At 41.8% G+C, this 14,821-nt stretch overlaps 1 protein-coding gene across 1 annotated transcript; it reads right to left on the bottom strand.

Annotated features, from left to right (window-relative positions):
* Positions 1 to 1,953: 1,953 nt before the first annotated feature.
* rap2aa (RAP2A, member of RAS oncogene family a) lies at positions 1,954 to 14,450 on the bottom strand. Its single transcript, XM_028591063.1, has 2 exons — positions 13,481 to 14,450; positions 1,954 to 3,720 (listed from the first exon to the last, which is right to left on the bottom strand). The coding sequence occupies exons 1-2, from the start codon at positions 13,792 to 13,794 to the stop codon at positions 3,483 to 3,485; spliced, it is 552 nt and encodes a 183-aa protein (XP_028446864.1). The 5' UTR covers positions 13,795 to 14,450; the 3' UTR covers positions 1,954 to 3,482.
* Positions 14,451 to 14,821: the final 371 nt, after the last annotated feature.

The raw sequence follows: 14,821 nt of genomic DNA, 5'->3' as shown, positions 1-14,821 counted from the left end.
AAATATACTCAAGTGAAAGTCCTTCAATCAGAATTCTACTTGAAGGAAATGTTTGACATTTCGAGATATTAGAGACATCTGTTGTCACCCAAACACAATGAAGGTGAATACAACGTTGAACTTTATACTGAAGAACTAGTTCCTATCTGCTATCTCCTATATGACACAAACACATGTATCCAGTAGAGGAATTTGTCCTTGCTGTTTGCACAGATCCTCCCCCACACACACACTCCTCCGTTACAGCTGAAAATTAGACTGTGAAATTGACAACTCATGTGTTGCCATCTAGTTGCCATGACACCTAGTTATTAGGCCTTCCGACAGTCCTAGCTCGGCTTGTTTGTTCCGTCTTCCCCCTCCTGCACATCAACATTGTTTCCGATATAAAAAAGCACAAAACATCAGAGGGGGGTGATGAGAGTGTGGGCTGAACAGCTAGGCTCTCTCATAGCAGTGGTGACTTCCAACTAAGGTACGGCACAAGCAATACATAATCTGTCACCATGTTCAGTCAGCCGTGTTCATAAATCCTAGAAAAAGAATGCATTGCCATTAGGGCAAGGGGGATACCTTAAACATGACAAAACACAGTGTGCTGTTCAAACAGTTTCACTATGCTGCCTCAAAGTGAAAATGTTTCCTCTAAATGTATAATTTCTCCCTTTAACATCTCACCCTATTAATTACCACAACACCTCTGTGCTGCACAGGTACAAAAGCCTAATTTTCCACACATTTCAGCCCCCGTCTGGACCACATTGAGACTTTAATGCTCCACTGATCAATGAGACGATTAAAGCAATTTAAAGGCTCCTTTGTTCAGTCTGTGCATTGGAATCTCCTTCGTCCTCAAAACTTCTGGGCTGGCAGGGTGTTCCTCTACTCCTCAGGATAACAGCCGCATGAACTCATGTCCCCTGGATTAAAAGTGCACAGGGCAGACAAGGCCTTTTTGTCATGGACTGCTATATCCCACACAGACACCAAAGGGACTGTGCTGCAGTCTGAGAGTGTGGGGGTGGTGGCGTGACTCATGCAGCTCCCCCCCTTTCATCTTGACATTTGACATACTGATGCAGAGGATCTCAGCTGGAACAAACACGGTGTGCTGTGTCACAGCTGCAATGTCTGTGCCTCTGAGCCCCTGGCTTACAGAGTCGACAACAGGTAACAATGAGTCAGCGCCTATTTCATTCAAACACCTACGCTGTGAAACTCAGGGGGTTGTTTTCAAGCAGATTAAATTTATTTTTCCAGTCTGTTCCCCACTGAGAATTCAACATCTCATGATGCTATACCTTTCATTCCTTGAAAGTCATTCTTGCCTCATCTCTGCAAGGACATAAGGAAAAGGCATCTGCACTGAGCACGAGTTGGGAGGAAAACCAAGGAAAAAGGAGAACGGAAAACATAGAGAGGCTAGTCTTTTTTAATCATCTCTTAAAACCATTTCAGTTCAAATTAAATGTTTTTTTCTTGCCCTCTCTGACACAAGGGATTAACTCCAAATCCATGTTACCCAAAACTGAAAATGATTTTATGAATACACTTTATTTTATTACTGTGCATTAGGTTATCCTATTTCTTGTAGAATATGTTTTATTTTATGTTACTCTGCAAAGCACATTGTAGCTTTTTTCAGAAAAGTATGACCTCAAATTCTCAAAAGGCCCCAAATTACGGGAACTGTAGTTCCAAAACACAGGGAATAATTATCACTTAAATCAATGTAAGACTTGTAAGCACTATCAGTATTTCTTTTGACAGGATTAAGGCCATACATGTGCCGATGTATCAGAGAATGGTCAAAACCTGTTAGTGGTTAAATATAAAAATATATAAAAAAAAAGGTTAACATAGCCTAGCGATATGTAGATTTACAAGTCGGAAAAGCACAGAAGAAAATAAGCAATTTGGTTATAAAAACAAAGAACATGTCAGTCCACCCACTTCATTTCACTTAGGTTTGGAAGCCTCAGTCGAGTGTTGAACACACTTTTATTGTTTAGGTGTCAAATGTAACAGTGTTACCACTCAGAGAGGGAATAAAGAGTAAATGGTCACATAAAAAAATATAAAATCAACAATGAAAATGGTTACACGGGGAAAGTCTGGTTCCCGTGGCAACACAGATGTACAGTTGAGCCAGTGTCCAGATCCAGACGTGTATGTGTTTGGTTTGCACAATTCCACAGCCTATATTTATCTCAAACAATAAGAGTCCTTTTTTTTGTTTACTAGCCATGCATACAGTTGACAATTCCACATGTGTTGAGTCAGTGTCTTAACAGGAGCTGGCACTTTCAATACAAAATATTTACACTACCATTTATTATTCTTATTATCATCATCATCATCATCGCCTTTGTTGTTACTATTTGTTACTATGGATTTGAATACTCTAGAGCACATACAGAATGAGATCAGGATGTTGAAATTCTTGAGCACCTCATTTCATATTGATCGGAGGAGAAAAAGAAAATGTAAAGTAGGACAAATGTTGGCATCTTCACTTTAAATGTCACCCATTCCTGAAAAGAGAGATTGTCTGTAGATATTCAAACACTGAAAAGATAAGAACTTTTTGTCCCATCAGGATGAAGCAATTAGTTATATTACTACTCGGCAATCTGCTGTCAGAGTCTATCAGAGAGGAAAACAAAATATCACACGATATGTGAAAGACTCTGCTATTGTTTTCTATTGTATCTCAAAGTGAGAAAGTAGGAAAGAGATGACTGCACCAATGTTTCGAGAAAGACACTGACTTGTCCACCATTTTCTCTCCCTTGCTTTTTTAACGACTGGGAAAATAAAAAAATAAGAAAATGGAGGTGCTTTCAGGTCACCTCTTTGGTTCAGCCCTGTGATGAGTAGAAAAACATCCCACCAACCTCTGCACAAAATAAGCTGGGAGAAAAATTGTACATACTGTAAATCAAATACTCCTCAATATTCAAAACAACTGGATCCCAGAAATCTGTTTTGGATTTGTGTACAGTAGCTACTTGCAACTGAGTCGTGGTAACAAAAAATGTGTCTCCTGTAATAAACATTTGACTTACTTATAACAGACTGTAGAACAACCTAAAGAGTAAAGATCCTGATCTGTGACTGGTGGCTGATGATTCCCCCCCCCATACTCAAGAAGATCCAAACAAACCCAAACAACAGAAGAGAGTAACATAAGGCGAGGGCATGTTCCTTTTTTTGTCATTTGTCAATTTCTCTTGAGGCAAATTCCAGGCATTCCTCATTTAAAATGTATTCATTACTAACATATTGTTATTAATAATCATGTCACTGCTGATTTTATGCTCAGTGGAGTAAAATCCATTGCGTTCAACCATGAATTTTTCTTCTGTTTAATTGGCATGTGCATGTGTGTGTGTGTCTAAGTGTGTGTCTCTCTGCTGTGGGTCGAAGTAGCTTCATCTAAGTAGACTTTTTGCCTGGCCTGTTCCTCGAGCTCCCCGGGGCTATTGTATATTGCAAGAGGAGCAGCATGGGTCATCCTTGTCCGGCTGTGCGGCGTAGTCCATCTGCCGAACGATCTCAGCGAACAGTTCGTCTACCATGGTTTTGCTCTTGGCCGAGGTCTCCATGAACGGGCAGCCCCACTCCTCGGCCAGGGCCTGACCTTCGCTGGACGATACCTCCCTCTCGCTTTCCAGGTCCACCTTGTTCCCCACCAGGATCACAGGAACCTTCTCGTACCTGGGGACAGACACAGACCAACATCGGGTTGTGAGACACAGACATAAGATAGACTCAGCCAAAACTGATACTGAACTTACAGTTTACAAAGACAGGAAATTACGCTTTGAGAACTTGGTATTAGCACATGCTTAATGCTTCAAAAGGTTTAGATTGCTCCACTGAATAAAAGCTCTACACTTAGCACGTGAAAATCCACTATTTAATTATCCATAATCCATTAATTTCACTTTGTATAACAACCTATTGAAACATGCCCTGCTAAAACAGTCTTTCAATGGCAACAATGAACAACCTAACCTCATATATCCATTTTCTCGACCTGTTTCTCCATGTTCAAGGGGAAGTGCAACAGTCATCAGTTTCCCTGTTGCCTCTCTCCACATAACAAAAAAAGTCTTTTTCAAAATCACCAGCTTGGTACAGTATTTTAAAAAAAGCTCAGTTGGGTGCAAAACATGGAATGTCAAAATAGAAAGAAAATGATATGTTTAAAGTGTTTCTACTTTGGTGTGCACGTGGTCTTTGACTGTGGGAGGAAGCCTTTTACATAAAGAGCCTGGGCAGCCCCTTCTTGCTTTGAGAAGCTAACCACTGAACCTCCATGGCACCCACCCTGTCTCATGTAAACACCAAGTCTAAAGCCTGATGCAGAGGAGAACAGGAAATGAGTAGTAGAGCTCTGACCCCTGAGGGCAGGAAGTGGGCATAATCCTTTGAGCTCTGAACTCTCTGTCATGTTGCTGGAGCACAACATGCCACTGTGGAACTGGACTACTTAGTGGACAGCCAGAAGAGACGGTCTGTTAAATTAAATAGGCTATTGTACTATAATTATTAGAAGGAACACCTCTGACGCAGTTTCACCAATATACTGTAATCAATCCATTGGTTTTTGATATTGGGGAACATGGTGGGCCTCTAAGGCGGCTCGTACCCATCAAAAGAGATAACAAAGATCAAAAACATCAGAGAGATAGCAGATCGTGCGTATCCTCATCCTCTTGTAAACAACAGGCTGTTATTTCTTTCATCCTTATCTGTGTGTGAGGCTGGCAAGGGAGCGCTTTCCATCTGTTGGACCCATCTTTTGAACCGTGTTTAAAATGTCTCTGTCCAGGACACTGAACTACATCGTAAAATCTTACGGAGTCATGCATCCAAACACCCATCAACCATCATTAGGATTTTCAAATGCTGTCCTTGCTCTATGAAATATACATGCTTCTAAATTATTTATAGGAGAGAAAAAAAAACCATCCTTGATTGCTATGGTAACAGGTATACAAGGAATTGACTAATGCTGGAGAGATGGAGAGACTGTAGAAGAAGCAACTGTAATAATGTCCCAAGCCGAGCAGCCTGAGAAACTCTCAAGAGGCCAGGGGCTGCAGGTTTCAGCGTTAAATAAGCTTAAACTTTCAGAAAACAGGGAGCCGACTTTGATCTACTCATGAATACTTCATCCAGAGTGAACTTTAATCTCAACTATCCTGTTCTGTTCCCAGGATCGGCTCAGCTGCCAAGAGGAACATACCAGGATTTAAGAGACGATCTTAGAGGTCGGTCAACGTGTAACCAAGAGCGTGATAGTGTTCTATGAGCTCGGAGGGAACTTGAATGAGAAACTACAGATTATGTTTCTCAACTTTAACATGCAGTGTACTGTACACTGCATGTTAAAGTTGAGAAACAGGTCTCAGTCACTGCATTCCTGGTGTCAATAAAAACAGCCAAGGCCATTATTTTCCTGAGAATTATTTCGGCCCACATTTCAATGGTGGTACAGTAAGCAGTTCTTGCCTTGAACTTTAAATTCCCACCTTCATGGAAAAATCCTAAACATAGTTGTGGGTGAGCAGTTTGAAAGGCAAAACCTTTACTTTTATAGCTGAACTCATTTAGGAGGTGCCAAGAGGGGGGACTCAGTATAGTTGGGGTAATGGTGCCATTTGGGTGTCACTGTTCTTCCCCAGGCTGTTGGTTTGGCTCAAATCTCCTGCTGTAAAATCTCTCATGGAGGCCTACGGAAAGCCAACTATTGTATACATTATCTACCATTACATGAGCCAAATGTTACTTACTCCATAAAAAAACTGTTCAGGATGTTTAGTACCTGAACTCTGTGTATGGATTCAAGATCCTTAAATGTAACAGTAATTATTACCATCACTATCAAATAGTTTTTTCTTTTGTTTTGTATAACACCCAGATCAGTGGATAGAGATTTTCAATCAACTTACATAAAGCTGTGATTCGCTTGTCAGAGCTGCCTGCATGTCAGAAATCAAATGAAAGAAACATTACCATGGATGTCCCAAACAGCAGGGGGAATTCAAGTAAAGTCAGTCCAATCAGGTCATATCAAACACCCCAGTGTGCTGTTTTTTTCTTCCATAATGGAGGACATGACTTGGTCAGCCCTATGTAAGCTATGTAGCTTATTTAGGCCTCATCATAACGCAAGTGCAGCACAAAGACATCTGGTACCAAAGGAGTGGGTCTATATATAGTCATAATAACAGAGGAGGAAATCGGCAGTCCCAGGAGGTGTGAGACAGCGGCTGCCACGGATACCGTGGCTCCCAGGGCCTTAACATGAAGGGTGTCGGCCAAGGAAGCAAGGCTCGTCCGTAACACAAAACACATAGAGTGGTTTACATGGTTTAGACACAAGCCTCAAAAGACAAATGAATAACTGATTGTTGTTTGCGTTGTGACACAGCACAAACAACATGTCATGCTTTTAGCCTTCAGCTTGTGAGCTTGACGGCGCCCCGCAGTGGAGCTGTCTGACTGCAGACACCCATTCGAGCTCCCCCAGACACACCTTATCTATAATGCATGATGCATCAACTCATATAGGGCTCGCTGACGGACGGTGAATCCCAGCTCCCCAAGAGTCTCTGGGTTTGACTCTGGCCAACACTGCAAGGATGAGAGAGGAAACAGGGTGCGTGCTGGGCCTCCTCAGAATGGCCCTTTTGTGGAGGGTCAGTTTAGTCAGTAGACAGCAGCTGAGTCAGAGAGCAGCAGTATGCTCCTTTCTCCAGGCACAGCATGAGGGCAAAGAGAGATTTCTTCAGGAGAATCTTTGGTAAACATGCCATGTCAAGCACATTAAAAGGTCCCATGGCATGAAAATGTCACTTTATGAGTTTTTTAACATTAATATGAGTTCCCCCAGCATACCTATGGTCCCCCAGTGGCTAGAAATGGTGATATGTGTAAACCGAGCCCTGGGTATCCTGCTCTGCCTTTGATAAAATGAAAGCTCAGATGGGCCGATCTGAAAGGGGGAGAGAAAGGGGAGGTAACCTTGCTCCTTATGAGTTCATAAGGAGCAAGGTTACCTCCCCTTTCTCTGCTTTGCCCGCCCAGAGAATTTGGCCCGCCCATGAGTGAGAGACATCATGGCTTTCAAACGAGCAAAGTGGCAGTTGGTCAAGACCACACCCACACCCTCCACCTTGCCCCCCCCCCTCTCCTCCTCAATAGCTACAGACAGAAATGGCACATACTAAGGAAAGCTCATTGTGGGACTGGCTCTAGTGGCTGTAATTCTGCACCAAGGCTGAATTTCTGGAAAAGAGATTTCAGATACAGCATTAGGGGACCACTAAGGTGTATATAAAAGCATCCAAAGAGCATCATGTCATGGGACCTTTAATTTTGCATGTAATTTTCTTCTTTTTCAAAAGAATAAAAGGGATTTCAGAGATACTACTTAAAGTCTCTTTTGTATTCTCCCAAGGTTGTGAAAACAAATTCTTTGCTTCCAGTTTCCTTCAAAAAGTTGAGGCAATTCACTGATGGAGAAACTGGCCAAGACATGTCAAATTGGGGAAGATAAACAAGTAGTGAACTTGACAGATTGTACAGGCTACTCATCCTTGGATCTGATGTATCACAGCAATAATACGGCACACTGCTATCTCCCTGCGGTAATTATACTGTCTGAGACAAATACCTCCTCTCACTGTACAAGGTACAAGACCTACAATCTGAAAAGCAAAGTGACCCCGCTTCAGAAATTTACTTTTTTGCATTGTGTTTCCATAAGATATTGGTAAGAAAGGAGAGGATATGCTTTGAATAGTTTAGTGACTCATTTATAAGTCTGAAAATTATACATTACACTGAGGATATTATTCCAGTGTCGACACTTTTAGCATAATGTCAGAAAGATCTCTACGTGCAGCTTTAGAAATCACATAAGACTAATTTACAGCACAATGTGTAAGTTTGTTGTTAATACATGCTGATGGACAACTTACTTTAGCATGTAGAGGTGCATTTCCAAACATTGCATAGTTGGATATTAGGACACATACAACTGAAGATGTTATTATGTGACTGTTTTGACTCTTCAGGAAATTTTATTATGATTTCTTTTAATATGCACTCACTGTATGACTTAACAACAAAATGCTATAAACCACTTTTGCCTTGACAGCTTGTTGGCTGGCTGTTTTCATAATTGCTTGTACCGGTAGTTGTTTTTTCTCTGTGATTATCCATGGCAACAGCAAAAGTACAATTACATTTTTAATAGGCTTCTAAAAGAATAGTTCAATGGCATTTTGTCACTAATGAGCTAACATTGTTTAAGTGCAGTACACAGTTTGACATCATCCTTACCCTTTGTAAGAAGCTTTGTAGTAAAGAACTGTACTTAATGAGATAAATGTTCAGTTTGTAGAATCAGTGAGATATAGGCTGTGAGTATAAATATATTTTGTATGTTTAAAGACACACGTTAGTTGATGGGGCATTCAACCATTCAGCATTTTAAAACAGCAGTGTAGGATCCAGGGTTTTGGGAGATTACCCATTCTAGGGGCTAAAAGTCAGGGTATCTCCTATTTAAACTCTGACCATTCTTTTTTTTTTTTATAAATGTCTCTTTATGACAGAACAATAATACATTGCTGGAGTATCCCTTTGTAATGCCAATCTAATACATGGAAACAGGCAGGGTTGCTACGTTAGCTCTAATGTTGCTTTACCACCGCTTATCAGTAGAGAAACATCATGGCTCTGTATAATATAATACACGTATAGTCAGTCAGTGTGCTAGTGAACCTGTCAGCATGTTCATCTCCTGCTTAGGACCAACTGCCTGTGAGGTGCGCTACTGTGGCCGCTCCGAGCAAAAGAGATGTTAACATTCTTTATCAAAAAAGCCTTTTATGTTTACGGTGCGACTGGATAATAAACCTGACTTACTTCCCAGCTGTTCAATTCACCTAGATTGCCATTATAAAACTTGGAATAATTTGAGTTGGGCATTGGCTTAACCCTCTTCACTGACAAAGAAGCAGTGTATTTTATTTCCAAAATGATTGACTATCGTATCGGGTGAGTAACATTGGTTACAGCTAGGGCTTTCTTGCTAAAATGTATTTGTTATCGCTAGCTAGTAAGCTAACCCTCAACACTCGTCTATAGCCATGCTAGCAGCTCTGTGAGGCTTAGACACATCCGTGCTTTGAGCTACAGTAAATGATACAAAAATCTTAGCACACTCCATCCAATAGTTGCTGAGATATTTCTGTCTGGACCAAAGTGGTGGACCAAACAACCCTGAAGCCATGCCACTAGATTGGCAAAAAATGTTACCTGCTGTTTGTTGGGGTACGTTAATGTGGATTTCTCTCCCTGTATCTATCAACTAGTGCCACCCCCTCTGAAGTGGTGTGTCCCAAAACAGAGCAGGAACAACTTGGTGGATATTTAACACAAAAAACCCACTGAGTATGGCCTTCAACAGATACTTTTGAAAGCCAAGTCAACTTTTGAGTAATCACTGAACTTTAGCTCAGTTTTTTTGCCCTGTTTTTACAACAGACAGAAATGAAAGAGGATCTTTCTGGGAAGAGTTGGGAGACTGCTGCTCCTCCATTTATTGATCTTGATCCTTTCAACCAGTTGGCATATGAACATGTCTCGGTATGATAACTCCAGTTTTGTGCAATGCTGAAAGAACACATGCTTTAGTTTATTACAGTACCCTATTTCACCTCTTTCTTCTTCACTGTCCTCGGACCATGTCACTGCTATTTAAATGCTCTGTTAAGTCACCAATCACCAAATATCCCTGGTGTATAGTTAACTGCAGCTGAAGTGAGGAGTGATGAGGTCCCCAGCGGACGCAGGTAGGCCTCTGTGTATTCATGTGCACCCGTGGCCTCTATGCTAAAGCCACTTACAGCAGGCACTGATAGATGCTGACAGGGTTCAGAGTAAGAGCGATGCACAGCAGCACCTCTGACCTGAGCGAACGCCAATATGATCGTGACGGGTCACCAGTGACAACAGTGTATGTGCAGGAACAATCTAAAAGCTGCGGTTAGCATAACAAATTTCCTAAATCCAATAGTTTACCAAAATCAGACAGCTTACACCTGACACCTGTTACTGCTGCAGCTGTGTTCCAAGTTCTACTTGCTACATTTCAACAATCCCTCACTCACTGTCAAAAGAAAATTCTAGGGCTGCTAGATTTTCATTATCAATTAATCTACTGAATATTTTATTGATTAATCGATCGGTCTAATAGTGAAAAATGCCAATCACAACTACCCAAAGCAAGGTGGCGTTTTCATAATGTCTTGTTTTTGGCCCAAAACTCAAAAAGTATTCAGCTAACCATGATAGACAAAGAGAAGCAGCTAATCCTCCCATATGAGAAGCTGGAACCTGAAAATATATTTTTTTTAACTAATTTTGCTTTATATATGATTGAAACTATTTATCGATTCTCAAAATATTTGTGGATTATTTTTCTGTAGCTCTGCTAATCGTTTAGTCAACAAATTGGCTTGAGGAAATCCCACCCTTTTACTGATGTTATCGTGATTTTCTCTCTTGCTAACTGAAATGCTAGTTAACATTAGTAATTAAACTTAAACCGCTAATTTGAATCGAACTGCCTGCAAGCTTGTCCTGTACTGTATGGTAATTTCTCTACTGTGCGACAGCAAGTCGCATGGTTATGACACAATCGTTAGCCTATTTTTACAAAAAACGTCTGCTGAGTTACAAGGTAATGGAGCCTTTTATACATTGTCGTGTTTCTTTAGAAATAAACAATGGACAAATAGTCTTTAAACGCTTCAGATGTTAAGTTATTTGCTGTCAAAGTGGTGTCAAAATGAATGGCAGTCAATGGAATGCTAACGGGAGGTGATGGCTTGTTAGCATCAAAATGGTGCCATTGGAGGTACGCTGTGTGGAAGTTGGCTTACCACCTTGGTTTTTTTCAGTCAGGAAAGAAAGAAAGCTTTTCACCAGTTAGCTAAATCATAAAATGTCTTGATACTGCATTGCATTATAAGCTATTGTCTGGATTGTCTAGAAGCTCTGCAAATGTCTAACAATGTTTCACAATAGGTTAAGAGTTCAATTTGCAAATGTAATCACATGATAATTTGTGATTTATTTGTTAGCATTCTTACCTTCAGCAACCAGAGAAACAATAACTGACACTTGTGATTATGGGTGGTCAAATGTGCTTAGAAATGAATACAGTATGTGGTTCTTGTTTTTATCTTAGATGGGTTTCGGAGCTATGTTGCCATACATATCATATGCCACATTTTCAATCACTTGAAATGAAATTATACTAACTGAAAAATTAAACGCAACATCTTTGTTTGTATTGTTGTAGATAAGTTTACTACATATATTTACAACCTCAAGAGCACAAGTCACCTTATATAACTGCTGTCAACAGAAAAGGCTGCAAGCAAACAGCATTAGTTTGTTCAGACCTCATCTGTAACACCCAGCTGAGTTGTGCAAACCTTTTGTGATCTTAAACATCATCTTTCTATGAAATGGATTTTGTTGTTGTTCCAAGGCTAGAAGGAAGATGCTGAGGTCTCTAAACCACAAGTCTAAGAAATCCTTTGATTCATCTCTTCTTTTTAACAAATGAAGAGACATTTTGTGAATAACCAAAGAAAATATGCACACTTTCATTCAAAACAAACTCTGGAGAACTGCATACATGATACTGAATTAAAATAGGCAATTAAACTACCCATAACTCCACTGTTTCAAAGGCAATCTAAAGTTTTAACCGTCTAAGCCCACATGAAGCTTAAGACTCTGAAATGAACTAGGAGCAGCATGTGAAGTGAAGTGTGTGATGTTTTCGCTACAGAAAATAAATTCTTCTGTGACATTAGAGAGCAGCACTAGACTCGGTGTTAAGTGTGAAATCACATAACGGCCTGGCTACATCTGCTGTGTGAACGCGAGTACACACACACACACACACACACACACACACACACACACACACACACACACACACACACACACACACACACACACACACACACACACACACACACACACACACACACACACACACACACACACACACACACACACACACACACACACACACACACACACACACACACGACAACTCTCCTCATTCTCAACTCATATGGGGGAAACATGTTGACCTCATTTTTTCATCCAGAGCCACAGATTTATAGGATTGTTTATAAGGTGCATTTAAAAAAAAGCTTAAAATCCAATAATGTGACAAAGACTAAAGGAAACTTAAAAATAAACTGGAAAATAAATTGTCACAACAGAGATAGAAAGACAAAACTAAAGTCTGGTATGACTGCACTGTCCTTGTGCTGAGCATTATCGTAAGTAATTAGCTGTATCAGTAAACAGTATGGGCTTTAAGCTGCACTGCTTTAATGCATCTTCATTAGAACAGACTCCTTTCTCTGGAGCCCACTGGACTCGCTACATTGACTGTAACACATCCACTGACACCTGCAATGACCGATGAACCGCACGCAGTCACAGCCCAGTGAGTACTGCCACCAATGATTTAACCAGTAGCATCTATGACATAGTCTATTTAGGCTCTCTCTGGGATATTTAACATCATGTCATGTCACCAGGTGAATGTACAGCACAGTGGGTCTTCACAATGAGTTGACTTAAGAAACACCAATGACATGATAGCCCAAGCACACAGCTTCAGCTAACCTCTTCTGTGTATCAGTCATCTTACTCCGGTGACCTCATATATCTGGATCATCTGTGTAACAGCGCTCAGGCATCAGGCGATTTCATGCTTTCAATTGTGCCGCTCTTTGTAAAGAGCTTGTGCAGCTTGTTAATTAAAAACATGGCTTCTTCTCCTCTGCACGTTAGTGTGTTCATCCCAACCCATACGCACATTTTTGAGCGCTGCTTTCTTGAAGCTCTCTGCAGAGCCTCTGTTGCACTGAATCCTGGGTATCCCCGGCTGGGTGTTTCACAGTGGTTGCAGCATCCGGCACAGTGGGCAGCAGCTTGGCAGATCGCAGACAGTGTCTAGCATGTTAGGACTGGAGGACTGGGCTGGTCCTCACAGCTGTTTCCCTGCTAGTTACGGTCATTCCCAGGATGCAAACGTATGGAAACATTGCAAAGTCTGCAGAAACACTGAGGAGATGAGGCTATTCTTAGAGATCACAAATGATTACTTTTAGAGCTGCTGGGTCTGCAGTGCAAGGGCATTTGCCTACCTACAAGCACCAAAATAGAACCGGCATGTTGTATTGCTCTGTAGTCAGCCCTGAAGATGAACAGCATCTCCATTCAAGCACAGTTCTCAGACCAGGCCTAGGCCCACCCTGAAACTACAGGGCCTGATAGGCCAGCCCTATGTGTTAAGAATAATATCCAATATTAACAATTTGGACATTATTATTTTCCTACGCATCATTTCACCCACCTTTTCACTCTTATGATCTGATCCCTCATCGGCTTGATGTCCTGGAAGCTTTGCTGGTTGACAAGGCTATAGACCAGAATGAATCCTTGACCGTTTTTGATGTAAAGGTCCCTCATGGAAGCGAACTGCTCGGTACCAGCGGTGTCAAGGATCTCCAGCACCGAGGGTGAGGAGTCCACCTCGATCTCCTTGCGGTAAAAATCCTCAATAGTGGGGTCGTACTTCTCAATGAACGTCCCGGTAACAAACTGCACAGTGAGGGCGGATTTCCCGACCCCACCGCTGCCCAGGACCACCACTTTATACTCGCGCATCGTTGATTTAAATCAAGTCGTAAGGTAACGTTATCAAATCTCCGCGCGTCATTGAAATGAACTCAAAATGTTCCCGCACGAATTACATTCACCATTCGTGTCCCATTTTGAACGGGTTGTCAATAACACAGTCTTGCTCGCCTGCTGCTCAGCTATGGCAGAGCACAAAGACTCGGTGCCCCAAGATGGATTTCATTGTACAAATTCCCCCCATGCAGGCCAGACACTGACAGCTATACGGGAATCCGATGACTGCAATTGTCCAAAAATGTGCCCTGGGAGGAAGAAAATATCGCCCGCGATGATGTGGAGCCTGCGGGTTTTCATCTGCTTAGCTCACCCCTCTGTCTGCATCAGAAAAAAACAAACTTGCTCCATCGAGGACACTGGTAAAACGCTGGCTTAGCCCCTACAGTCAACTGCAGGCGCAGTTTTTCAAGCCGGATGCCGCCTCGGGAAAACAGCTCCAACTACAACTATTTCCACACGTGATTAAAGAACTTGCGTCTCTTTGTTTCTTTTTCACCATCTCTGGCATGTCTCCGCTTCACCCTCGCTTTCCTGTGCAATCCCAGCCGCCATACTCTCGGGTGGAGACCCACGGCCGCTGCGTAACCAGCTGGTCCCCGCTCGGCTCCCGTACCGAGGCAGGGAAAAAAAAAAAAAAAAAAAAAAACTTACGGACCCTCCCTCCTCAGACGGATGTGCGAGCGGTCCAACGGCCAGCCTCCGCTCTCTGTAAACCTCACTTGTGCCTTGAATGGGAGCCACTCGGAGGGAGCCAATCACATTCAACGGTTGCATTTCCGTTCATGTGTTAAATTTCCCATCATTCGGTTGCCCCAGTGACATCCAAAGAGAGCTCGACCAATCACAGGGGCGGCTCGAGGATGTGTATCCAGGAGGAGGAAAATGCACTGGATGCTGTTGCTATGGTAACGCTGCATTTTGTTGCTACTGTCCAAATTTAAGAATATATAAAAGCACCTAACCATAAAGTCAAGAGATTGAATTATTAATCATTGAG

Source organism: Perca flavescens, chromosome 11 (genome assembly GCF_004354835.1).
Source record: "Perca flavescens isolate YP-PL-M2 chromosome 11, PFLA_1.0, whole genome shotgun sequence".
Taxonomy (NCBI): domain Eukaryota; kingdom Metazoa; phylum Chordata; class Actinopteri; order Perciformes; family Percidae; genus Perca; species Perca flavescens.
This window is presented reverse-complemented; position numbering and strand designations above follow the sequence as displayed.

Bases quoted from the DNA above. Each gene is read 5' to 3' on its own strand.
- rap2aa (XM_028591063.1), bottom strand. From the start codon at position 13,794: ATGCGCGAGTATAAAGTGGTGGTCCTGGGCAGCGGTGGGGTCGGGAAA. The intron at 3,721-13,480 runs GTGGGTGAAATG...GTCTGTCCCCAG, and splicing joins CAGATCATAAGAGTGAAAAG to GTACGAGAAGGTTCCTGTGA.